The sequence below is a fragment of the Neocloeon triangulifer genome, unplaced genomic scaffold, assembly GCF_031216515.1.
Source record: "Neocloeon triangulifer isolate White Clay Creek 2 clone unplaced genomic scaffold, ASM3121651v1 ptg000001l, whole genome shotgun sequence".
Lineage (NCBI taxonomy): Eukaryota > Metazoa > Arthropoda > Insecta > Ephemeroptera > Baetidae > Neocloeon > Neocloeon triangulifer.
In genome coordinates, this window is record NW_026775544.1 from 3,485,720 (window position 1) to 3,509,622 (window position 23,903).

General features: G+C 37.1%; 6 protein-coding genes across 11 annotated transcripts in view; 3 read left to right on the top strand and 3 right to left on the bottom strand.

The window, feature by feature from the left end:
- Positions 1–545: 545 nt before the first annotated feature.
- On the top strand, positions 546–4,273 carry LOC132200621 (D-beta-hydroxybutyrate dehydrogenase, mitochondrial-like). Its single transcript, XM_059626241.1, has 8 exons — positions 546–850; positions 1,518–1,649; positions 2,425–2,508; positions 2,563–2,734; positions 2,996–3,148; positions 3,204–3,371; positions 3,802–3,944; positions 3,997–4,273. The coding sequence occupies exons 1-8, from the start codon at positions 791–793 to the stop codon at positions 4,153–4,155; spliced, it is 1,071 nt and encodes a 356-aa protein (XP_059482224.1). The 5' UTR covers positions 546–790; the 3' UTR covers positions 4,156–4,273.
- On the bottom strand, positions 4,019–9,312 carry LOC132200570 (condensin-2 complex subunit G2-like). The gene is made up of 15 exons (XM_059626141.1): positions 9,036–9,312; positions 8,717–8,980; positions 8,497–8,658; positions 8,152–8,439; positions 7,983–8,096; positions 7,728–7,928; positions 7,497–7,670; positions 7,326–7,436; positions 7,078–7,274; positions 6,783–7,016; positions 6,597–6,730; positions 6,252–6,541; positions 6,079–6,192; positions 5,883–6,023; positions 4,019–5,828 (listed from the first exon to the last, which is right to left on the bottom strand). Exons 1-15 carry the CDS (start codon positions 9,129–9,131, stop codon positions 4,650–4,652), a joined length of 3,699 nt encoding a protein of 1,232 aa, XP_059482124.1. The 5' UTR covers positions 9,132–9,312; the 3' UTR covers positions 4,019–4,649.
- A 75-nt stretch (positions 9,313–9,387) lies between these two features.
- On the top strand, positions 9,388–10,536 carry LOC132200631 (2-aminoethanethiol dioxygenase). The gene is made up of 2 exons (XM_059626253.1): positions 9,388–9,548; positions 9,683–10,536. Exon 2 carries the CDS (start codon positions 9,703–9,705, stop codon positions 10,384–10,386), a length of 684 nt encoding a protein of 227 aa, XP_059482236.1. The 5' UTR covers positions 9,388–9,548; positions 9,683–9,702; the 3' UTR covers positions 10,387–10,536.
- LOC132200581 (ankyrin-2) lies at positions 10,530–18,268 on the bottom strand. Of its 3 annotated transcripts, none has more exons than XM_059626177.1 (12): positions 18,059–18,268; positions 13,908–14,059; positions 13,766–13,849; positions 13,438–13,604; positions 13,275–13,387; positions 13,139–13,218; positions 12,813–13,082; positions 12,610–12,755; positions 11,789–12,347; positions 11,557–11,736; positions 11,277–11,471; positions 10,530–11,217 (listed from the first exon to the last, which is right to left on the bottom strand). In XM_059626177.1, the coding sequence occupies exons 2-12, from the start codon at positions 13,998–14,000 to the stop codon at positions 11,029–11,031; spliced, it is 2,076 nt and encodes a 691-aa protein (XP_059482160.1). In that variant the 5' UTR covers positions 14,001–14,059; positions 18,059–18,268; the 3' UTR covers positions 10,530–11,028. The 3 variants fall into 3 exon arrangements, with proteins under 3 accessions (XP_059482160.1, XP_059482167.1, XP_059482152.1); XM_059626184.1 differs by lacking the exon at positions 18,059–18,268 and adding an exon at positions 16,734–16,844; XM_059626169.1 differs by lacking the exon at positions 18,059–18,268 and adding an exon at positions 15,002–15,361.
- Positions 17,807–23,903, top strand: part of LOC132200598 (zinc finger protein Xfin-like) — an 83,886-nt gene continuing 77,789 nt past the window's right edge. For both annotated transcript variants that reach the window (XR_009442169.1, XM_059626230.1), the window contains exon 1: positions 17,807–18,471. Coding sequence is in view for 1 of the 2 variants with exons in the window: in XM_059626230.1 (XP_059482213.1) it covers positions 18,448–18,471 (24 nt within the window). In the remaining variant the exon portion in view is untranslated. The remainder of the gene's footprint in view (positions 18,472–23,903) is intronic.
- On the bottom strand, positions 19,241–22,208 carry LOC132200638 (uncharacterized). 3 transcript variants are annotated; one of them, XM_059626268.1, is made up of 6 exons: positions 22,056–22,208; positions 21,795–21,924; positions 20,942–21,134; positions 20,753–20,806; positions 20,028–20,096; positions 19,241–19,471 (listed from the first exon to the last, which is right to left on the bottom strand). In XM_059626268.1, the coding sequence occupies exons 1-6, from the start codon at positions 22,071–22,073 to the stop codon at positions 19,396–19,398; spliced, it is 540 nt and encodes a 179-aa protein (XP_059482251.1). In that variant the 5' UTR covers positions 22,074–22,208; the 3' UTR covers positions 19,241–19,395. The 3 variants fall into 3 exon arrangements, with proteins under 3 accessions (XP_059482251.1, XP_059482261.1, XP_059482269.1); XM_059626278.1 differs by lacking the exon at positions 20,753–20,806; XM_059626286.1 differs by lacking the exon at positions 20,028–20,096.

Consider the following 23,903-nt stretch of genomic DNA (forward strand, 5'->3'; position numbering starts at 1 on the left):
AATAAAATAAACAAACTGCATTATGTAAATTACAAACCTTTTAATTATTTACTTAAAATAAGGTCATATATTCTTACAAAGTGCAGGTTTTAAAACGTTTTACTTCAACTTGATCAGGTATGATTTTGCTGTTTAATTTGATTATTTAATAAAATACAATTATTTGATAAAATAATTTTCAATTAATTTGAACCACAAAAAATCCTTTTCCTTTTCTCCTTGGGCTAAATTTATAATCGGAAATAGACAAAGAAAAAGCCAAACAAGGGCGGAAACCAATTAGTTTCCCACTTTTGCACTTTGCCACTTTTGGCGGAGGCCGATAAGATGCCTTGAAGTTCAGGGGTGCGAAGCAATGAACTTGAAAAACGCCTCTGCAAAGGGGAGAAGCTCGGAAGTTTTTGGGCTTTTTTTACGAGCGGGTGCCAGCCGCGTACATTGGCACTCGGAGTCTATTTTGGTGCATAGCAATTGCCGCTGTGCTCAAAGGGCGATGGAAATGTGAAAGAAGCACTGCACGGCGGATGTTGCCAGATAAAAAAAGCTAGGATGCATCCTCTATGGGGAGTGCATTCGGATCCGAACGAGGACCAGTCGTCTTATCGGGCGCGAGCAGCTCGTACCTTTTGGAGGCCAGCTGCTCCATCCATCCTACGAGAAGAAGTGGTGGGCGCCTGCTTTTTTGAGCACCCACGGTACACCGTGCGTTATCATCGCAAGGTCATTCTCGAACGCGCGTCAATTTTCGGCCGCTAGCTGCCTGTTTTGCATGTGCGTCTAACCAGAGAGGATGGAGCGGATAGACAAGTCCATCGACGGCCTCCATAGGGCCTCTATTTGGGGCTTTCAGGTAAGTTTCAATAACTATTTGAAAGCTAATGGGAATAATTTAAAGATAATAATATAATTTTTTCATTCTATTTCTTCAAATTATTGTAATTTTAATTTTTGTTTTTAGAGTTTCAAATGAATTTATATGTCCTTAATTGCTATTTTATATTGGAATACAAATTGTATTTTTTCAAATATATGGTTCAAAATTAAAAATCCATTAAAAATAACTAGTTTTACTTTATTTTATATTTAAATGTCCAGCAACAAATATGCATGAAAAAAATAGTTTTTTTTTTAATAAAAATTCGAGTGATAATGTAAAGTCTTCATCAAAAGAATTGTTCCTGAACATTGATAAAATATTAAATATATTTGTTAAATTATTATTATTTAACATCAAATTCTTCATAAAAATTGTAATGTCCTAAATGTGTCTTGGTTTATGATCAACAACTTCTACCTCTCATTCACTCTCATTACTCATTATCTATTACCTAACTTTTTACAAATACTTTTATACTATGTTTTGCAAAACATTTCGGTGGTTTTTTGTAGTTCATAAATTTACTGTTTTAAATAACAAAAATTTAAATTATAAATCAATTATTTAAGGAACACTAACCGGAAACCAAAATTGTTTGTGGTCCTTATTTCTCATTTTTTGGGAAAATTTTCCTTTGTAGGCTGGAATTGTGGCGTACGTGTTGACCACCGTGACCGGTTTTCTGCGAATTACTTCGATCTGCCCGTGTTTGGCGTTCGTGTTATTCTTCCTGATCGGAACAGCCGTTGCAGCACTCATCGCCACACTTGAGGTGACACACGAAAAAAAACTCCACTAGCTCGCAAACCCTTTCACTGCTTTCACCCGGTCCTGTGCACACGAAGTGGTGCTTGTCCCCTGGCCTAAAGCGCGAATAATGTCCCAACACGAGAGAGAACAAACTTTGCGCTACTCTCCAGTTCACAGAGTACGGACAGCCTTGAATTTGCATCCAGCTCTCACTCAGCGCACGTTTTTACATAGAGATCAATGTGTGAGAGAATCTGATGCTGAGAGAGGCAATATAAATTTTATAATAACTCCGCGAACTTGCATAAGAACCTACAATAAAAAAATAAATGAAATTTTACGATTTTAACCTATTTTTATATAGTTATGGTAATACTAGTTAATACTTTTCGTTTCCTAAATATTGACGTGAGAAAAAAAATTAAGCTTTTCAACGCCCCTCAAATCATCTTAGAATTTCAATTAAAATTATAGGGATCGAAGCAGGTTTTTATTAACAGAAGCCTCTCCTTAGTCCATGATTAAAACTTACATTTTGTGATTTTGTAAGGGAACAAAAAATGGAATGTAAAAAGTTTAATTTAAAAATAGATACACAATAAATTAAATAAGTTAAAAAAAATTGTAGATACAAATTAAAACGTGAAGGTAACAGTAATTTTTTTTTATCAATTTTGTTGGAATATAAATGAATTCAATGCGCAATCCTAGCATCCTTGACAAATTAAAAAAAAACCCCAATCGAATTTGCTAGCAAATAATTTCTTTTTTATAATCTTGTATTTGTAACTTTTTAGATAAAACCAGAGGGTAAAGCTGTTCTTGTGACCGGTTGCGATTCTGGATTTGGCTACCACCTTGCTCTGAGGTTGCAAAAATTGGTTAGTGTGCACGGAACGGTGAGATTAACCCGAAAATAATCTTTTGGTGTCAAGGGATTTGTGGTGTTCGCCGCGTGCCTCAACAAAAATGGCGAAGGAGCGAAAAAGCTGTTAAAGGAGTCTGAAGACAAAGTGATCCCGGTGCAGATGAACGTGATTTCCGACGATGAAATCGAAACAGCCTTTGACGAGATTTCTGAAGAACTCGGCAAAAGGAAAATTAACGGTGCGTCATGTAATTTTAAGCAACAGTGAAAAGAGAAAAAAAAGTATTTGTCAGGACTGAAATCAGTCACAGCAAGCTGAAATAAATTAATAATGATAATGATAAAATAAATACAATATTTTAATTCTGTAGCAAGGTGAGCGATTAATTGTTACAAATAATTGACTTAAAATTCTAAAAAAAGTTCTAATTAAGTTATTAATGGACAGATCAAACTAACTAGGATAAATTTCAACATTTATCTTGTTCTTTGTCTTATAGGTCTGTGGGGATTGGTGAACAACGCAGGTCTGAGCACCTTTGGCCACATCGAATGGATATCCGAGAACGACTCGCGCAAAGTAGTGGAGGTGAACACCTGGGGAGTCGTCAAAGTGACCAGGGCGTTTCTGCCTTTGATCAGGAAAGCATCTGGTCGGTTTGTGTGATTTGATTAAGAACTTTTTGTTTGAGCATTGCGTTGCTGCAGGTCGCGTGGTAAATGTGACCAGCGCCCTCGGACGCTTCTCCGCGATCGGCCGCTCCAGCTACGGAATGACAAAGCACGCCATCGAGGCCTTCTCCGACGTGCTGCGTTTTGAAATCAGGCGCTTTGGGGTCAGCGTCAGCATTGTCGAGCCAGGAAATTTCATTGCAGGTATGAAAACTTTGTTCATTGGAAAATTGTTAAAAAATTAATATTTCACCAATGATAAAATATACTAAAATATTTTTTTTTTTAAATTTCATGAAACAGAAAAATTTATCTCATTTTATGAGAAAAAGTTTTTTTAACATTCTAAACAATTTTATATTCGATTTTGAGTCTCGTAGGTCTACCAATTTTTTTCCAATAAAATATATTGCATAAAATGTGCAGAAAAAAAAAACAAAGTTGTCTCTGCATCCAATAAAAAATATTTTTTTAGCTTTTCGTTATCATCCCTCCTCAAGAAAAATTACTTTTACCCCAAATAATTAGATGCCGCATAGAGAAAAATGAAGACTTTTAATTGCATTGAATCATTGTCCATTCAAAACGGTACATTTGAAATAAAAAGTGATTATTTGAAATTTCAATTCAATAGCAACCAGTCTCTACTCTATGGATGCTGTCAAGGATCACGCTAGCAGAATGTGGAACGGAATGAGTGACGAACTGAAGAACGCCTACGGAGAGGACTACTTTAACCGGGTCTTCGAAAACATGGTCAACTACACAACCAAAGGGGTACTTTAGCTAAAATATAATTAACGAGCTTTTTAAAATGAGTATCTTTTAGCCCACCGACCTCGAACCTGCTTTGGTTTGTTTGACTCAACCCCTGGTACAGACTTTTCCTGCTCCCAGGTATCAGCCAATGGAACTTGACTGGAAAATCAGGTGTCTGGTCCAAACACACCTACCGGAGTGGATCTACGAGCGACTGTACATCCAGTGAGAGGAATTAACAATTTATCTAGAACAAACGTCAAAAGATTGCGGACTGACTTCAAAACGTGTAGGAGAGAAAAAAACATAGTGCCATTATAATTAAAATTGCTCGGCAGCTATTTGCACTGGCGACTTTTATTAATTAATGAAATAATCCAATTTAACATTATTTGTATCAAAGTAGAAAATTTAGCCTCTTTATTATACTTTAAATTTAATACAATCGACTCGCACACAAAAAAAGAAATAATTGGTTTTAAGTAATAATGCATCCTTTCTACTACAAAATATAGTGCTCTAAATAATTTAAAATTAGCATTTAAATATTTCCTTTAGTTTTGAATTTATCATTAATGGTCAAAGTCAGTCTCAACTTTGGTCCCACGGGAGGCACAATGGTTTTTAGCAGAAGTTAAAACTGGATAAATCAACAATGAATATTCGGAGATCTTTTGGAGGCAAAAATATATAAATGCGGGAAGTCAGTTTCCTGAGTGAATATCATAAGTTATCTTGGTCGATGGCGAAGGATTGGTTGAGGTCAAGCAGTTCCTCAGGTTCGCCTTTGTCCGATGCCAAACTGCTGAGCAGTTGGTGGCACTTGTCCACGTACTTGTACGGCAGCAGAGAGGGCCACTTGGTGCCCACCACCACCAGGAACACCTCGACGGCCGTTCGGCCCTGTGGGGTGATGCCCAAACCACCCTCGACAAGTTCTCGGATCATCAACCAAAATTTTTCGGGGGTGATGAGGGAGCTGTGCTGAAACTCGTTGATCAGAAACTCAGCAAAATACGGCAGACCAGAGTCTCCTGAGTCGGCGCCAAGCAGGGTATTGAAGACAGCCTTGACGAAGGACTTGTCCAGGGTGTGGATCTGGACGGCGTTACGTGGGAAAATGGCGTAGTGGGCGTTGTACAATTCCTCGATATTTGACTTGAGTTCATTCTTTGCCACGGTGTCTCTCTCGATGAGCATTTCCAGTTTTGAGGCCTTTGCCGGAGCGTCCAGAATTGCAGCCAGGAGGTTGGGCACGGTGACCTCGAGCAGGTCTTTGGCCACAGTGCCCTCTCGCTTGCCTTTCTTGATGAGCACCCCGTTCACAAAGAGGCCACTCGCGGTGCAAATGAGACTCGAGACCAAATAGGTGGCCGCTGGGGTGGAAAGAATTTTTTGGCAGAAATTGACCACTTTGGTTGTGAGTTCTTTGGACATTGGGCTTTTGTGGGCGGCGATGGCAATGCATCGAAGGACAACCGAAAGAAGTTGGGTGACAAGAGGAGCTGACCGTCGACCAACCAGGAAGGAAGAAAGCTCGGCTTCCGAAGTCCGAGGCAAGATGATCTTTTCGGTCCAAGTCAGGACGCTCCCAAATTCGGAGTTTGGGTTGAAGTTTGTTTCTTTGGTGGAGGGGATGAGGTTGATCAAGGCAACATACCTTTTGAAGCTGCTGACGATGAGGTTGTCAGGCATGGAGGGTACGGGTGTCTGCGTTGTGAGGCGTTGGTCGATGACTTTTTTCACACCTTCGGCGGCCTTGAGCAAAGTCAGCAGAGCCGTCGGTGATTTCTCAACGATGACTGCATGTGCCACTGGGTGTGTGATCACCTTTTCCAGAATGAGCAATCCTGCTGACGCTTTGCTCTCAATATCAGGATCCACCTCAACTTGCTTTTTGGCCTAAAGATTATTGTTTTAATTAATGTTTATTTTTCGTCAATTTAGAATTTATACTTTTGATTTGCTCTTGGAGATTGCCGTTTTGATGCACTCAGCGAGCCATTCACCAGTCATTTCGAGCAAAATGTCAGCCGAGTCCCAGTTGCAAACGCCTGTGGCAAGCATTTTGATTTCTTGGTCAGGGATACCTCCATTCTGTAAGCCAGTCAATAATTAATAATTTAAGTAATTTATAATTTATAAATTTTACATTTGTTATCAAGAGCTTGATTCTGTTGATGCAGAAATTCAGCAGCCTTTTCATGCCTTTGGAGGGCAGCATACTTCCAATGTGAAGGATCGGACCCAAAACTTGGATATTGTCCTGAATAAATTATGACCCATTGATGAAACAAAATTAATTTAAAATAAATTAAGCAATACCTTCCACTCCCTAAAAATGAACTCAAGTGACTGCTGAACAGTGCTCTCAAACTTTAACAGGGCTTCAGTGTGACTCTTTTCATTCAGAGTCTTTGCATGCTTCACCCACAAAATCATCACAACGTCAAGTAAGCCAGCAACAATTGCTGGGTTTTTCAAACTCTCAGCCACTGGCTCCAGTTGCTTGTCTTGAGACTTGCTCTCTTCCTGCTCTTTATTTCCCCCGAAATTCTCCAAATCTTCACTCGTCTCTTCAGCAGATTCTAGCATGGCTCCTTTTCTCTTACGGCCTGTTTTGAAAAAGGACAATATAAAAAAGAGCCCAGACAAAAATATTCTTTATACTTTTTGCTACAGGTTTTTCTGTATTTTCCTTCTTTTTTGGTTTTCCTTTTTTGTCAAAATCTCTGAAGTGTGCCCCAAGTCTTCCCATCACTTTTGTCATAAAAACTATAGCTTTTTCTGTTGGAAGCACCGGCCTTAAAATTTTTAAATTATATCTCATACAATGAAAATGAAAATCAATCCTACAGTGAGTTTTCATAGAAGTTTCTGGCCAGTTGTTGACCTTGTTTGATGAGCCAGATGACTCGGTTGATGACTGAACTCTCTTTTGCAGCCTCTTCAGGATGAATACTTTTGAATGCCAGCTCCACTTCAATTCTGAGGTTGGAGGAAGTGGCTTCCTCGGTTGACATGACTTCAATAAGTTCTCGTAAAGACACAATATCCCAGCATCTCGAGACTCTTGCTCGATCGTCTGACCTTCAAGACAATTTTTTTTTTTATTTGTGAGACATTATTTCTTTAAATAAATTTAACTTACTGCTCATTTGCTAAAGCTTTGGGGTGTCGGAATTCCTGCAAAGCTTGGAGAACTTGCAGCATAGCCTTTCTGACTTGCTTGTTTTCGTCATAGATGGAAGGCTTCAGAAACTTAAAGAATTTTGACATGAAAAGGCACATGTGGTAGTTGTCATCATTAATGAAGCTTCTTATGGTGATCAAAGCCTCTCTACGGATCTGAAATTAAATTTTTAAGATTTAACTTGTAAAATAAAACTTTTAACTAACATCAGAGCTGGACTTGTCAAAGGCGAGTTTGTTGAAAATAGCATTGCAAACAGCCACTCTGAAAGGTCTCGGCATGACAGTCCATGTATCTGCCAATATGTACCTCACTTTCTGCATTAAAACAAAAAAATAAATTAATATATAAAATATAATTTCCAACATTCCCTTTACCTTAACTGATATAAGACGGACTACATGATTGGGATCTTCTAGTGACATTAGAATGAACTCATTCTGCTTGTTGTTTAGCATTTCTTGTTCCACTCTGTTGAAATTTGGTGGTTCAATGGGGTACATCATGTAAAGTAAAGTGATGGACGTTGCTCTTTGGAGAGGATTGGCAGACTGTTGTGAAATAAAATGATAAGTTTTCCTGCAGGCAACACCTACATGAATACTAACTGATAAATTGCGCCACAACAGGGGCTCAAAAGCATCAAGCAGCACTTTGAATCCAACTGGGTTGGAGGCTGTGCTGAAGTAGAGCTCCTCCAAAAAAGTCTCCAGCAAAAGTCCGTGAGGCTTCATCTTTTGAGCTTTCAGGTCCCAGTGAACATTTATATATTTCTGTATAAAATCTTGGATGCATTTGTTTTTGAGAATCTAAATTGGAAATAAAAAAAAATCAAGCACAAATATAAGGCTGATCAAACTTACGTCTTGTAGTTCAGGTGAGGCTTTGTTGAGTGTGAGTCCATAAACCTGGCCATAAACTTTTGCTTCAGCCTTAGTTTGGTTGATCATTGCTTTTTTTACATGAGAGTGAAACAACTGTAAAAATATTGATGAGCTAGAAATACTAAAAAAAAATGGCATTATGTCATACTTCTGTATATTTTGCACTGAGGGTGAAGAATCTAGAGAGAAGACCAACACTGCTACTATCCGAGAGGACGATCTTGCTGGTGAGGCACATAGCCATGCTTGGGATGATCCCAGGAATGAAGGGTGCGGTTGGACCAACAACCTCTTTGTACAAAACAAGTCTTTTGACATCAGCCTTTTTGCTGTTGTTGTTAACAACCGTGGCAAGCATGTACTGGAAACATTGCGCTCCCAAAACTTCATAGCCAGTCCACCTTTTCCTCCAAATTATCTCACAAATTTGAATAGCCTAATAACAGAAGAAAATATCAGCTCTGCTGAAATAATATCAAATTTATTTTTTTACTTTTTGACCACAGAGATTTGTTGAGAGCATGAAATTTAGGACATCTACGACAGTTCTAGTATTTGTCGGTTCTTTGTCTCTAATGTGGGCCAAGTAGTGCTTCATGCAGCTCAGGACAATACTGGCTTTATCACTAGGGTTTTCAGGAAGGTGGAGCACAACCTGGAAGAAAATAAATTTTTTTAAGTGAGGAAATGTTTAGGAAATTTAAAATCTGTACATTTTCTTTGGAATCTTCTTCAGACGAAGTATTGTTGATTTTCCGTCTCTTCCCGTGTCTTCTTGGAGGGTCCTCCAGTTCTACCTCTCCATTTTCTCTGATGAAACCGTTGACGCGAACTTCAGGTACTGAGGCAGGACGTGGCACAATTGCGTGAGAGTGCTCAGCAGGAGAAAGCGAGAAAAGAGCTTCGCAGATGTAATTCCACAGCGCTTTTTTCTTCGGAAGCCCCAAAGACCCAAGCAGCTCTTGCGCAACAGCATCCTGTATCAGTTTTTAATTAATTGCAAGTAATATTTGAGCGAAATTCGTTAATTACGCTGGTGAAGCTGTTGTAGATTTTAACCAGGTCGCGTTTGTCCACCCAAGAGGAGAATGTCCTGGGCGTTAGTTTAACACTCTCCTTCTTGCTCATCCTTGAGGTGATGCTAGAAAGCCTCCGTAATCAAAATTTCAAACATTTCGGGTATCAGTTCTCCAGCGCAATTCTCGATAAAGTAGCTGAAATTTGGCGCAATCTGCAAATTTGCCCTACACGGTGAAAATTGCGCGCGTAATGGGAGCATTGGCCTTGTGTTTACGAATGAACTTCAGTGATGCCAACACAAGTTTTGAAGGGTTCGCTAAAGTTAAATATACGAAGTTTAGGTTATTAGTTGGTACGACTGATATACATGTAAATAAACAAGCGTGCTCATGCGAATAATGGATTAACACTAACTTTTCTTGGAAATTTTTTTAATTGCACTTTTCAAAGGACGGAAATTTACTGGGATTAATTAATATGAATTAACTTTATTACTGGTAGTTCGATTGAATTTCAAATTTGCAGGTAAATTTTTACGTATTTTACATCCCACATGGGCAGAGATTATGTTTATGTCAAAACATCTGTGAAGTTCACAGAATTTAATTTTCCAATGTTGAAATCGAAAAATATGTATATTGATCATTCTGAATTTCTAGGTTTTCTTCCGCTGCCAAAAATGACCAGTAAGATTGAGGTTCTTTGTCGACAAGCAATGAAGACTTTCTCCAGAGGAAGCAAGCGTTTCTCGGGAGGAACTTTCGAAGAAAACCTGAAGCTATTGAAGAACTACGCGAACAAAATCACAGCCTTGGATGTGTGTCTAGAGGAGTCGCTTACCTCTGTTCGCACTTCAAGCAAGGCCAGCGTTACTTATATCCGTATATATGAAGACTTTGATGTGTCCATAGGGATATTCGTGCTGAAGCCTCAGGCCAGTCTGCCTTTGCACAACCACCCAAATATGCATGGCATCCTCAAGGTCATCAAAGGCCGAGTGGAAGTCCAAAGTTACACCCCGCTAGAATTGCACCACTGGGACTCATATTTAATGTTTGCCGAAAAGCATGAACCCTTGTCTGTTGACGTGGGTAGCGACGTTTGCACTTTGGAGGAACGAAGACAAAATTTGCATGAGATTAAGCACGCCGAGGGCAGCTGTGCAGCCTTTTTGGACATTTTGGCCCCGCCTTACACGGATTTCCCCGATCAAGACGGAGACGAGCGAGATTGTTTTTACTACCAGACCTGTGAGGATCAGGAGCAGGAAGGACGTGTAATAACGAGACTGGTTAGAATTCCTGCACCCAAAAGCTACACTTGTGATTCCGCTCAGTATCTTGGGCCTCCGGTTGAGGATTAGTTTTAAAGCATGAAAAAATCATGACTGGATATATTACTTTTATAAATTTATTGTTGACTAGTCTTTTTAATAACTTATGCCACAATTAAACTTTTCTGTATATAATGTGCAGTTAAGAAAGTATTTAATAAAAAACCTTTAGCTCCAATGTACCAATACTTTAATTTCACAGTACAACAAAGGTATCTCATTTCAGTATGTTGATTCAGTACATAGTGGTCTATACAAATTATACAATAACTTACAGTTATGATAACAGATGCCATCTCTTATATTCACAGCAATTTGTTACACACTATTTATTTGACTTGAGAGGTCAAACTAGATGAGAAACACTTTGTCTTGGTAATTTATCAGAGCATCAAGTGCAATAGTAATTAACAATCTTTCAAACTCTATAACTCGAACATCTAAATAACAGTGAGACAGTGAGTTGTCTTGAATTGTTGTAATTCTATATAATAATATACTTATAAAAAATCTATAATAGCAACCAACATAAAATTCCTGCATCAATTCACTTGGAACAGAAACTGAATAGTAAATCACATAATTTAAGAGAATTCATTATAAATATCTCTTGTATTTGTAACAATCGCAGAATTTTACCATCACGAGGCAGACACGTTGAACGAACAATGACTAGGGCTCAAAATTGAGAATGTATTCTTTGAGAGGCACAGGAAGAGGCAGTTTATTGGCGTGCATGCCAGGACGCTGGCCCACGGCATTGTAAATCACCACTCGGCACATTTGCTTCAGGGAACGTGGCGAACTGTAGAGCTCTTTGATAAGTGTGCAGAGCCCACTCCTTACAGGCATCAGTCCGGCCTAAATAAATTGCCAAAATTAGCAAGAATTAAAAAAAGAATCAATCTAAGTAGACTCACTTGAGAATAAAGTGCTTGCGACATTAAAGCTCGTAAACAGGTGTACAGAGGTACGTGGTCCATCGACAGGTAGAAAAGTTTCAGTATACGAGCGTATCTTTGAGCGGGGTCCAAGAGAAGCTCGTCCCGTCTACACAGTGCTAAGACGTAATGGTGTAAAACACGACTAGATGCTCTTTTGAGGAACAATGATGCCTAAAAATTTAAATTGATTTATGAATAAAAAAAATCAACACATTTCTTAAATTTGAATGATAATAAATTAAATTTTAGTAAGCACCTGAGAGTGACAAATTTGTGGCTCTTGAGAGGAACTACTCCCGTTTTGTCCGCCACTGCCTATTGCTGCAGATAAGTCTATATTTGGATTTCCTCCATATTGAATAAGCGTCAGAGTCAAATCGTAAATATAGTCAAGATCTGTAGGGCTCCTGGCAGTTCCAGACATTTCAACCAAAGTCTGAAATAAAACAATAAGATTGTGCTTAAATAATTTCCAGTCACTAATTTACCTGCAGGACATATTGAGGTCTCTGTCCAACTCGCACATTTGGTTCCATTCCGTGCTGAAGGAGCAAAGTGAGCAGCCTTCGCACAAAATCAAAGTGCAGTGCCTTCATTTCTCCCTCTCTGTTGATCATCATGCTCTCCCCAGCAGTGAAAACAAGCACATGCATGGGTGTCAGGTTGGATCTGCTGGTGCAGTTGGGGTTGGCGCCGTTCATCAGCAGCAGCCGAACACAATTTAGGTAGCAAACTTTCATGTGGTGGGAGAAGCTGCGGAGGTGCTCTTTGTTGATAAGAGGCACCAGACACACCATGAGGGGCACCGAGCCATCCCGACCCGTGATTCCAGGGTCGCCACCAGCCTGCAGAAGCATGTCAAGCAGTTCGTAGCGGACGTCCCAGTCCTTGACGTGTCGAATCACGCAGGCAAGGGCCGAGTTGCCTGGCTGGTTAATGCTTGGACGAGCCCCGTGCTGGAGGAGATACCTGGTCAGATGCATGATGTCCCATTTGTTCCATTGAGGCTGTCGGTCGATTCCGCAGAACATTTCCTCCAGTGCATATCTAAAATATTCAAAGCAGGTTCAAAGTATTGATTGATATGTAACCAAAAAAGTGCTTGTTTTTAACAGAGATTTCTGGTAAACAAAATCAATTTTCTCCCTACAAAATATAACAATTTAATTGAAAAAGATTAAAAATTATATTTAATTAACCCAAAAAATGGAATATTGATCAATTATAATGTCCCTCCTTAAAATTATGAGGCAAATATAATAATTAGAATATAATGTGTGTATCTTTCTTCTTGTGATTTCATTTTTACCTCACTATGAGAGCATGAAGAGGAGTGTTTCCGAGTGAATCTGGAGCATTGATCACCTCTCGAGCCCCATGTTCTAAAAGTAACTGTACTGCCACAAGAGTATCAGCTGCGGGGCGCTTCCCTATCAATATCAAAACATGCAACGCCTGTAGAGAAACCATAAAAGTTACATCAAGTAAGATAAACAAGACTGTGCTACCCACCGTCATCTGCTGGGTAGGTGTTTGCACTGTGGTTTCGGCCCCGTGCGCCACAAGCAATTCAACAAAGTGCACATCGTGCTGGACAGCCTGATGAATGGGGAAGTACTCGTCGTAACACTGGTTGATCTCATCCGAGCGTTCGGCCACCAGGTAGCGGACACAATTCCAGGCACCTTTCTCGCAGGCAATGTGCAAAAGGGGTCTTTTTTGCTGCCATGGCAACAACCAGTGGTTTTCTCCTTGTTGAATGAGCAACTCGAGGATGTCAACCTGAATGTATTAGTTTGTGTTATTGTTTCATTTCAAAGGTAATGCAAATTGTATACCTGGTCTCCGTCGATAGCGTAATAAATTGCACTTTGAAGTTTATCATGAGATCTGTCACCCTGGGTTTCGTCTCGAACACCTTTTGAAAAATCAATCATTTTCTTCCCAAAAAAATATATTGAAAATTAAACTTACAGTGCTTGCCTCTCTGCTCACAGTTCAAGTGGTGTGGTCCTGGCCAGCACATTCGAGCCTCAACTTCTGGTTTTGCTCCGTACTTTAGCAAAAGTTCAACACATTCTTCGTGCCTTTAAAACAAATAAATCCAGGGTTGTTTGAAGTTTAAAATGTGACTCACCCTCTAAGACAGGCAATGTGCAAAGGGAGTGAGCAAACGCCGCCACCCCTATTCACATCGGTGTTTCTCGAGCAAATCCACTTCACCATCTCGATATTGTTGATCCCTACACATTTCTGCAGCAAGTTGTATCCCTCCTCGTTGTGCACCATCAGAATGTTTTCACTCTAAAATTTCATACGTTAAAGACAAATTATTTTCTTGAAAAAAAAAATCTATTTGGTTCATTATTTGCCTATATTTTTAATTATTAACAATTAAAAATTCAAACCTTTGGAAGTTTTTCTGCTTGAGTAATACCTTATCAGACAGAAATATTTTTAACTACCTTGGGAATTTGTGAGAGAATTCCATCAAGCCTTTGCACCGTCACTCTAGGGTTGGCGCTAAGTGCGTCAAAAACCGTTCGAACCTAGATGAAGTAAATAAAAACTTAAATGTTGAATTTTTCACAACTTGTTTAGCCTTACATGTTTCCTTGTGGTGTCAGAGACGCCCCTGAGGTTGCCAGTGGTGAGCAACGCGCTGCCCGACTGGAAGAAGTGGCTCAGGGCACCACCCATGATGAACTCAGGGATAAGTGCGCTCGGAATACTCGTCAACACATTTTCTCTGGAGAGGGCTGCAAAACACTAAAATTATTGAAAGGCCAGTGTTTGACTAGAGGGCAATCCAACAACAAAACAACCTTCCCGCACATTGTTTAAATCCCAAACCGATCGCGAGTTCAATTGACTTTTGTTGTCGAGCGGTCACGCACGTCATTCGAAGGAAATCAAAATTCTATTTCTGGTTTTTGACGGCTTATCTTGCCGGGATATTGTCGCACGTTGATAAATTCATGGTGCCGATCAATCTGTGTTTTAAACACAATTTTTTATGCGTTTGACGTCAGTAGCGCAGCAATACTCGCTAATAAGCGTGATAGACGCATTAAAAAATTTATCTCTGGATATTTTTGCAAAGCAAACATCCTGCGCTGCTCCTACGTTGTACAAAAACACAATTATTTAAAAAAAAAAAAGAATTCTGTTTTCATTATTTACATGACGGTTAAAATTTGCAATCGTCAACAAATGTGAATATAAAACAAAAATTAGATTTTAACATATTATATAGTTCTTCTGCAATGTTTCGAATGAATCAATTGTACGATAAATTTTATTTCTATGCCGATTTCCACAAACTAATTTCCAGAATTTTTATCTTACTGAAGATATTCTTTTTACATTAGCTTCCGTTATTTATTAAATTTACAATTTTTTTATTACAGTTTATAATTATGTACTCAAATACACTTGAAGTTTTCAATACAAGTTTTATATAAGGTCTAATTAAGCTTGCTCTTTAACCAAATCAAGGTAGATTAGACATGAAACTATAAAGTAGCGGAAAATAACACCGATTTTAAAAATAATCAGCCATATCAGTTTTTGTAGGGTTTGTTTATTTTTATATTTTTTCAATACTCGAAGTTGCAGTGGAAATTGTTAAATTCCCGTGGGAATATTAATAAATTTCTTCTTTTTATCAATATAAAGGAAGGTAATTGTCCTATTTGTACCTCTGCTGTTGACAAAATTCTTGGACTTGCGGAGCAACTTTTTGAAGGGCGAGCTGTTCTTGCGGAAGTTGCACGGCTGCAGGGTGTAGCACTCGCACACCTGGTTGAGGACCTGGTTGGTCTGCTGGCGTTCAGGGACCTCAAAGTTCCTGCAGCAGACAAAGGGCGCGTGCTGGCGGCCCTGCTGCTGCTTCTTGGTGCCCATCCTGCAAACGACTGAGTCCACTCGCGGAGGAGCTGCTCCACTTGCAGCTAATCCACTTAGCCCTTGTGGGGCGTCAGTCACACTTGACGCAACGAAACCGCCCCAAGTCGACTCACCCCTTGTTGCAAACGAATTATGCAAGTTTTATTTTTAGCGTGCGCCGTTTAGCACCCGCAATTGGATTGCGCGTTTATTTCTGAGCACACGCGGCGCCGTTTTGTTTGCGGCTGCCAATTTATTTTCTCAGTCGTTCGCTTGATTGATGGATGGATGGGCGGTCGAACAAGGTGGCCCTTTTGCGTGACTCTCGTCGCTCACGCACCTTGTCCGACCACGGCCAAAATAAGCGGATGTTTTCGTTTCAGAACGACAAACTACGACTTTACCGAATTTGATTTGCCAAGAAATTTAGCAAATGCGAGTGTTTAATTTGATTGCTTATTCCTAATTGCGATAATAGCTCGTTTAATACAACATCCTAGTATAGGAAACGGATTTCAAATAACAATTTTACTTTTAATCTCGACGATTTCAATGAGTTACAATATTTTTAGTATACAATATGGTTCTAATCAAAGAGATTTGTTGACTACAATTAGAACAAATAGAAATTTTACAAAATTATCTGAAATAATCATAAATATTCCTTATTATTTGTACTTTAAAAAGTTTCATGGGGCCATTTTTTTATGCACATATTAAAGAGATTTTGAAGATGTTTTTACAAAGAATTTATGTACAGTATTTTATGTTAAATATAAGAAAAAAATTATTGCACCAATCAGAGATTTTTTTTTTTTTTTTTTTTTTACAAAACTACCTTGATCAAATTTGGGAAAATTTAAAGTCATCGACAAATAAACCAAAACAGAGAACTTGAAAACCGAGAGAAGATGTAAAATAATTTTTCAGCGCAATAAATTGTAAAACCAATTTATTTAATCAAAACTCCGCACAAACATAGATCAAGTAAATCGCATGTGCTCTGATTGACCCACGAAAGTGTTCATCATTTTAATTTATAAAATATTATTCAATTAAATAATGTGGACTAACTTGTACAAGATATTGTGAGTTTGTAATAAAATTTACATATAACTGACATATAATTAAAGTAAATTTAAAAATTTCTCATTGCAAAAAAACATAAGAATTCAATTTACGAATAAATGTTATTCGAAAGTAAATTTTTTAATTTATTTTATTTATAATGTAATATGTTCATGTTTTATTCTTTTGAAAAATTTACAGATTTTGATAAAAAAATCAAATTTTATTTTAAAAATTATTATTAAAAAAAATTTCATAGTTATCATTTTTAACTCTCAAATTAAAAGAAATTAAATATAAAAAATCTCATTTTGGTTCACATAAGTTACAAATTATTTACATTGTACAAATTTAATATATTACAGTAAATTAGTATTGCGGTGAAAAAATAGCGATGTAAAAATGCAAACTATTCTAAAAATTACAAAAAGAAATTTCCCGAAGATTTTAAAATAATCTGTAAAAATCTGCACTGACCTTGTGTCTCAATAAGTTGCCTGCCAGAATGCACGTAGCGAAATTAAAAATGAGATCGCATTCGATTCATTTATATAGCAGACTGCAAGGTTCAGAGTTCACCTCTCTTTTAAACTCAAGATTAAAAAAATTATGCACATCATGAGTGATGAGAAATTAAATTTGCTGATAAAGAGGATGCAGAAACAACAATTGAAATGAAAATTGCATGGCAACCTTTGTCAGCAAAGTCAAAATGACATCAGAATTATTATAATCGCTAATATTTATTAATAATGATAGGGGTCAACAACAATCACGTTGATATTTTTTATCAAACGCCGAGCAAAAAATTACGAAAGTGAAATAAAGAAAATACATGATTGTTGACGCTATAACTGAGCTTGTTTACCTAAAAAATTAACTCCAAATATATTTATTTTAATTACTCTATAAATGTTTATTTGTAATAAATCAGTGGGATATTATAAGAGCTCCACCACTAAATCATAATATAAAAAAATTTAAATTTTTTAACTAAAAATTAAAATTTATGTACAACATTTTTTAAGCTCATATATAGTAAGTTTTTTTTCTTTTAAATTTAATGCAGTTTATGTCAAATAAAAAGAGGTTAAGAGCAGGAAGTTTGATTTCGGTAATGAGCTCACTTAAAAGTACGCAAGGTACCAGGCTCGATTTGATTGGTCGACTAAAAAGGTGTGGAACATCACCTGAGCAGTGACCTTGGCAACGAAAACAAGTTTGAGCGGCGTTCAACTCGATCGTGCGAGTTGCGGCACACAAGCAAATTTCAACTTAAATAGCAAATAAAAATTTAAAAAAAAAACTAATCACGAATTAAAAAGCAAATAATATTCAATATTTAATAATTTTTTACCTTCTCTAGATTAAAAAAAAAGGTTTTACATTTTTTAAAGTGTTTTGTTGACCTGGTAGAATTTAAGAATTTTTGTTTGTTTATGTACAATAATTTCATTAAGATTCGCACACATCAATACTCACTTTGCATTATTTGTATTGTTTTGTTATTGAATGCACCCGCGTTCGAAATGTCAAAGTTCACGGTGAGCACCACAGAAAGGGGTTTTGCGACCTGGAGAGTGCTTAGGATTAAGGGTGGTGATTCAATTTACTTTTTGAATTTTCTGTGGGGCAGCCACAGGAATGACTCGCTCTCGTATGTATGCAATTCGGAAAAGCCAAAATCGATGCGCCCACACGAAACCACCCCCGTCAATTTGCGAATTTCGGTCAGAGTGCGTTGGCGTGTGTTTTGAAAAAGGAAAGACCCTCTGTGTCGTCGAGACGAAAGCAAAACTCACCCTTTTATATTGCAGTTTTCGCGTCCTCCACGGCTCAGGGTCGGCCGAACGCGCGCCGTGGCCACGCAGGATCCATCCTACCTGAATCGAACCCTTCGCGAGTCCAAGGCCAGCCTCCCGAAACGCAGATTTTGCCGAAATAAAACGTCGCCAAGTGAAGAGACGACGAGTTTTGTCAAGTTTTGCTTGCAAACGACGCTGCTGCCCTCTGCCGGCCAAACTGCCCAAGCTAGAGCACAATAACATGAATAACATGCCCATGCCAGTGCCCGATCGAGAATTCTGGAGCGCGAGTGCATTCCAACCCTGGGGCGCCCTTCCGAAGGGTTGCTGAGACCCTATTGGCCCAGGGTTGAGGGATAAAGGGTCTTGACTGACAGCAGACTGGGATGTGGTCACGTGACAACCTCAAGGTAGGTCAAAAATGGCCTAAATCTGCGGATAAAGAGAATTCTTTTTAACCACATGGTCACAAGAATGAACCGAAAATTAATTTTGAATGTGTGTCTGACTCATTTTTCTGCTTGCTACGTTGGATTATGGCACTTGTGTATGCTGGTTACGGTATATAGCCGCTTTTTTATACGCATAAAAATATTAAATACATAATATATAATAATTTTAATAATATAATAATAATAATAATATAACAATTGAATTATAAGAAATTTACTCTGTTGATAGCTTCCGAATTTTTTTTTCAAGCACCGGATTTTTTAAAAATTTCATAACTTTGCAATTTTTTCAATTTTTTATTCATTTAGTTATGAAAACACTAGATTTCTTTTCCAAAAATACACCATACGCATTTTTATTAATTATAAATTTTTATTTAAGCAAATTACTTGATCTGTATAGGGAAAAGGGAAGCTCAATCAATCAAACAAAAATGTTCCCTTTTGTTTTTAACTATATACATATTGCTGATAATATACTTAATTTATTTATTTTGGACTCAAGAGTTGCCCAGAAGCTTGGAAAGTAAATTTTTAGCACATAAGTATTAAATTTTCTGCCGTTAAAAATTTGGATTAACGACATATTCTTTTAATTTCTCATAAAAGAAGTAAATTTCCCAAAAAAGCGCAAATTTATTCAAAAATTATGTTTTATCGAAAAAAGATTTATTTCAAAGAGTGTGTGCAACGGGTGATGCAAGGAAATAATGTAAAAAGTGTGTAATTATTTTGCAAAACGATCATAATTTATTAATGAATGTTACATTCCAGTCTGTTTGAACGTTTGTGTAGATGATGTAAGTATTTTTCGATGTCGGCGCATAAATATATAGGGCAGGAAAGAACCGGCCAGGATGAGATTTTGCTTGTTCGGCTCATTTAGCCGCTCCTGCCGTAGTAACCACCATAGCCGGGGTAGCCTCCGTTGTATCCGTAGCCACCACCATAGCCAGGCCTGGGGTTGAAAAGGACAATTTTTACTTAATTAATTTCGTTCAAAATCTATTTCAAATAAGCACTAAATAAGAGCAAAATTAGTGTGCTGCTTCAGTAGGAAAACTACAAGTAAAAGTGCATGTGATGGGGTTAGTAAAACTTATGCAAGTAAACTGAAAACGTATATATTTTTAACGGAACTATTAATTCACGAAAAAGCTTGATTTTGGTGCAAAGCCACACGCTCACACAAAATTCCGTTATTATGTGTTATTTCTGTTTGTGTATGTAAAGATTTTAATAAGTTGTTAGGACATTGCAGTTTGTTCTACGTGCTCTTTAGGCTAAAAGATGAATGAAAATAATTAAAATAAATTAGGTATATTAATATATAAAAAAAAATTTAATGTACAAGTAAGTGGATTACTACCAATGATAATCAAAGAAGTTGAATTAAATTATGTACAAATTTAATTTGTTCAAAACTGTTACTAGTGGAGTTATCAAGTTTTTAAGTAACCAGATCAGAGTATGACAGCCTGAATTTCATATTCACAAATGGCTCTCTCAACTACCTGAATCTGTAATAGTCTCCGTAATAGGGGTAGGGACGGTCGTAATATCCGCCATAATAACCAAACGGCCTGTGATAAATAAAAATATTTCTAATGAGTATACAAAAGCAAAGTGAAAGAAGAGGTATTTAAGTGTTCATTTGTTTGATTGTGCTGAAAAAAAGCATTATTCATGTTTAATATTGACTGCAATATTACAAGTTTTCACTCAAAAGTTTTCAATGACTGAAAAGAAAAACAATTAAATTATTCCCTCATTTGAGAAAGCGGCCGGAGTTTTAAAATCATATAAATTTTAATAGAAGTTAAAAGAATTTTTTCATTGATGCAATCAGGGTTTCAGCAACAACCAGTTTTTTCAAGAATTTACAAACGCCGGCATAAAAATTCAAATGGTCAACACCATTTGAAATTGATTTTTATTTTAGATCTCGCGGTTTATCTGATATAACTACAATTTTTACAAAAATATTAATATTCAGATATAAATTTACTTTCTTTCTACGATTTATTTTAATCAAATTATTTTCCAAATTGAATTTTAAAACTTGTAACATTGCCGAAAAAGCTGATGGAGTGATGAACCATTGACACCAAGTTAAGAATTCTTGAAATGATAAAGGGCATATAAATCGATTTACAGATTTCGTTGCAACCAAACTAATCATTATTATTATAAAAAAGCCAACATAATAATGAAAAAGCGGCGCGTAGCGAAATTCTACCTGTAGTATCCACCGCCATAGTACGGGCGGTCGTAGTATCCTCCGTATCCAGGTCTGCGAGCGAGTAAGCAAAGGGACACAAATGAAGTTAAGTGATGATTTTTATGAAGAGCAAAATGAGACAAACGGGGCGTGAATAATAATTTCCTAAAGATACATAAATGCTCTTTTTTTGATATTTTTTCTCACCTGTATCCACCATAACCTCCATAGCCGCCATAGCCGCCGGGGTAGCCGCCGTATCCACCGTAACCTCCATATCCACCATAACCGCCGGGTCTGTAGTAGCCGCCGCCGCCGCCGTAGCCAGGGTATCCACCATACCCTCCGTATCCACCGCCGTATCCTCCGTAACCGCCATAACCTCCTCCACCAAAGAAGCCTGCAAATCAAGGAATTAAAATTTTACACGTCGATAATTGCTTTGAGGACTTAATAAATAAAATTAAATTTCAAACTTTTAAACTTGAAAATCAATTTAATTTCATTGAATTGTATTGATATTGCAAGCGCAAAGTAATAAATAATTTAGTTTTTGGTCAAGCGTAGCAGCAAAAGTAATTCATCATGTTTTAGATTCTTTTTTAATTCCTAGGTGCCATCGATAGAACCGGCAGTTATTTTTATTGAAAAGTTTTAAAAGCATTTTAATTTCTTACAATTTTCATAGAGATTTCAATTTTACCTATCAAATAATTATTGAATAAAAATCATTGTGTGCTCAAAAATTCTAAATTCAGTTTCTCTTTTATAAAGTTAAAAAGTATTTTGTAACTTTCATGTTTCATAAGATTGAAAAAAGTAAGGTCGTATCAATTTTCGCCTTTAAGGTGAAACCCATTGACTATTTGCCACGCTCAAAACCCGTTTTAACATGTGAATTTTAAGTACCATAAGCCTGAATATTTGAAGTAAATAATAATGTTTGAAGTTCTATTTCACTTTTAATTGAAGCTACTTAAAATATTGTTGGAAAAATTACCAAATTACTCTTAAAAATGTTATAACGAAAATTTAAATTTTTAATTAAATTTAAACTCACTGCGTCCTTCGCCAGCAGCGGCGGTCTGGAGGTCATCAGAAGATGTCCTCTGTTCGGCGACCTGCTCGGGCTTGGTCTCTTCAGCAGCCAAAGCGACGGCCACGACGGCACATAAAGCGGCCACAAGAATCTGAAATAATCATATCCGTTTTGAAAAAATCTTATTTGGAAATCAAAAATATATTTATTCAATCAGAATCTTTTAAAATTTAAAGTCGCAAAGAAAATGCAGCTTGTGTTAAGAAATGTTGTTGGACTTACAAGTTTTCTGGTAGTCATGGTGTGTGCTGGAGCGTTCTTCAGCGATTGAATAACCTGTGGAAGGGTTGCGCGCCTTTTATACCTTGTGTAGGACGCGGTGACTTATGCATCTCGCCACGGTGTGATAATGATTTTTGACGTCGCAAGTGGGGACCGGCGCGCGAATCGAGAGGAGGGAGCCGCACTCGGCCTGCACCTGAGGACACCTGAGCAAGGGTGGGCCTCCGTTTAATTTTCAATATTGCCGAAACAATGACGAACTTAATCAGCTCTCTGTCAAACTTCCTTTCGCTCGCAATCGCCGAGACGAAGCCAATTTGCTCCGGCCGTTGAAAAAAAAATACACACACTCTCACTCATGATCGCGTTTGGATTAAAAGGTGCATTATACTCTTTGCATTGTTGTTCCGCCGAGGGAATTCCCATAAGCACGCGGCTCAGTCCGTTTTTCACAAGTGGGTCACGGCCACCCTGCGCCATGTCTCTTTCAGATCGTCCGGCGTTTTGCAAAACTGCACGCACTCGAGACTACATACGCGTGGTGATGTTAGTGCTTCCTAAAAAGTGGCACTTACCGCTGTACTTATTATGCGAACAATCCTTCTAATGTTTCCCCATTTTGCATGATTGATGCGGGTTCAATTAGGTTACAAATCGGCGCTATTATACTTTTGTCGCATATTTATTGTGTATTTAAATTTTTTGCAGCATATTTCAGGTTTATTCTGCGTTTTGTGCTCTTTATTTCATGCATTAATTGTTATTTATATTAAAATCTATTGTGCTTTAATATTTTTAGCAGAATTTAAATATTAGTCCAAATTTAATATGTTTTAATATATATCTTTTTATTTTTTTACTTCTCACTTGTTAATTTCACCTGGATCATTAATTTTTTTCTGGATCATGCCAATAATATCCAAAAATATTATACTTTTATATATGAAGCAGTTTAATGGGTGACATAATTTAATGCCTCTTTAAACTATAATTTTAAAAAAAAATTGTTCGTTACCAACCTGTAGAAATTTGATCTTCGGGAGAATGAACTTATAAAGTTTCTCTAACAGCTTACAATCTCTAACATAATTTACAATAAAATTCCATCACGCTGGCAATGAGAATTAATTCCCGGACAAACGACATTACTTTGTATTTTGTCGGTATGCAATGCATGCGTTCAATAATTAAACCAGTCATTGTATCGATAGCCTACAGTGTCCTGATGAAATTAATTCATCTTGGTCAAGTGGAAAAACTAGTTTAAAATATAATTGGCAACTGAAAAATTATGTAATAAATATTATTTTAAATTAAATATGAAAAAATTTTGCATCTAATTTGATTTTTAATGCAAATTATTAAGTTATAAAAGCTTAAGTTTTGCGCAAAATGATTTTTCATTCAAATCATTTATTATTATTTCACATGGATTTGTGATAATTAATAATTTTAAAACTTGTGGCTGTAACTAACATTAAAGGTTTCATGTTAGCAAAACTTGCCGCTGAAACATACTTTACATTTATAATTATTGTATTTATTTTAAATAGCTATTTTAATTCTTAATTTAATATTAATTTATTTTATTTCAGTCTAGTTAAAATGTGCGATCGATGATATTTTAAAAGAAGAAAACAATATTTTAAATGATCAGCTCAATCTTGTTCTTTTGGTTGCAATGTTATGTTTGCAAAAAAAACTTTCAAATTGACCAACTCCCTATTTCTAACGTTTCCGTTAAAAAATATCTCGCCTGCTAATCTCACCGTTTCCTCTTTTACCACAACTTTGTTAATCACAGAGGAAACAAACCGAAAACGCGCAAAATCCGCCGTCCTGAAACCA

What these genes read in the sequence shown, in the direction of transcription:
- LOC132200638 (XM_059626268.1), bottom strand. An exon ending in CGCTGCTGGCGAAGGACGCA is followed by an intron (nt 21,135 to 21,794) that starts GTGAGTTTAAAT and finishes CTTGATTTGCAG; the next exon opens with GCTTCTTTGGTGGAGGAGGT. An exon ending in GGAGGTTATGGTGGATACAG is followed by an intron (nt 20,807 to 20,941) that starts GTGAGAAAAAAT and finishes ACTCGCTCGCAG; the next exon opens with ACCTGGATACGGAGGATACT.
- LOC132200631 (XM_059626253.1), top strand. Translation starts at nt 9,703, where the DNA reads ATGACCAGTAAGATTGAGGTTCTTTGTCGACAAGCAATGAAGACTTTC.
- LOC132200581 (XM_059626169.1), bottom strand. Translation starts at nt 15,206, where the DNA reads ATGGGCACCAAGAAGCAGCAGCAGGGCCGCCAGCACGCGCCCTTTGTC. An exon ending in ACGCTATCGACGGAGACCAG is followed by an intron (nt 13,083 to 13,138) that starts GTATACAATTTG and finishes TAATACATTCAG; the next exon opens with GTTGACATCCTCGAGTTGCT. An exon ending in GACCTCAATATGTCCTGCAG is followed by an intron (nt 11,737 to 11,788) that starts GTAAATTAGTGA and finishes GTTTTATTTCAG; the next exon opens with ACTTTGGTTGAAATGTCTGG.
- LOC132200621 (XM_059626241.1), top strand. Translation starts at nt 791, where the DNA reads ATGGAGCGGATAGACAAGTCCATCGACGGCCTCCATAGGGCCTCTATT. An exon ending in CGGCAAAAGGAAAATTAACG is followed by an intron (nt 2,735 to 2,995) that starts GTGCGTCATGTA and finishes TTTGTCTTATAG; the next exon opens with GTCTGTGGGGATTGGTGAAC. An exon ending in GCCAGGAAATTTCATTGCAG is followed by an intron (nt 3,372 to 3,801) that starts GTATGAAAACTT and finishes TCAATTCAATAG; the next exon opens with CAACCAGTCTCTACTCTATG.
- LOC132200570 (XM_059626141.1), bottom strand. Translation starts at nt 9,131, where the DNA reads ATGAGCAAGAAGGAGAGTGTTAAACTAACGCCCAGGACATTCTCCTCT. An exon ending in CAAATCTCTGTGGTCAAAAA is followed by an intron (nt 8,440 to 8,496) that starts GTAAAAAAATAA and finishes TTCTGTTATTAG; the next exon opens with GCTATTCAAATTTGTGAGAT. An exon ending in TCCGTCTTATATCAGTTAAG is followed by an intron (nt 7,437 to 7,496) that starts GTAAAGGGAATG and finishes GTTTTAATGCAG; the next exon opens with AAAGTGAGGTACATATTGGC.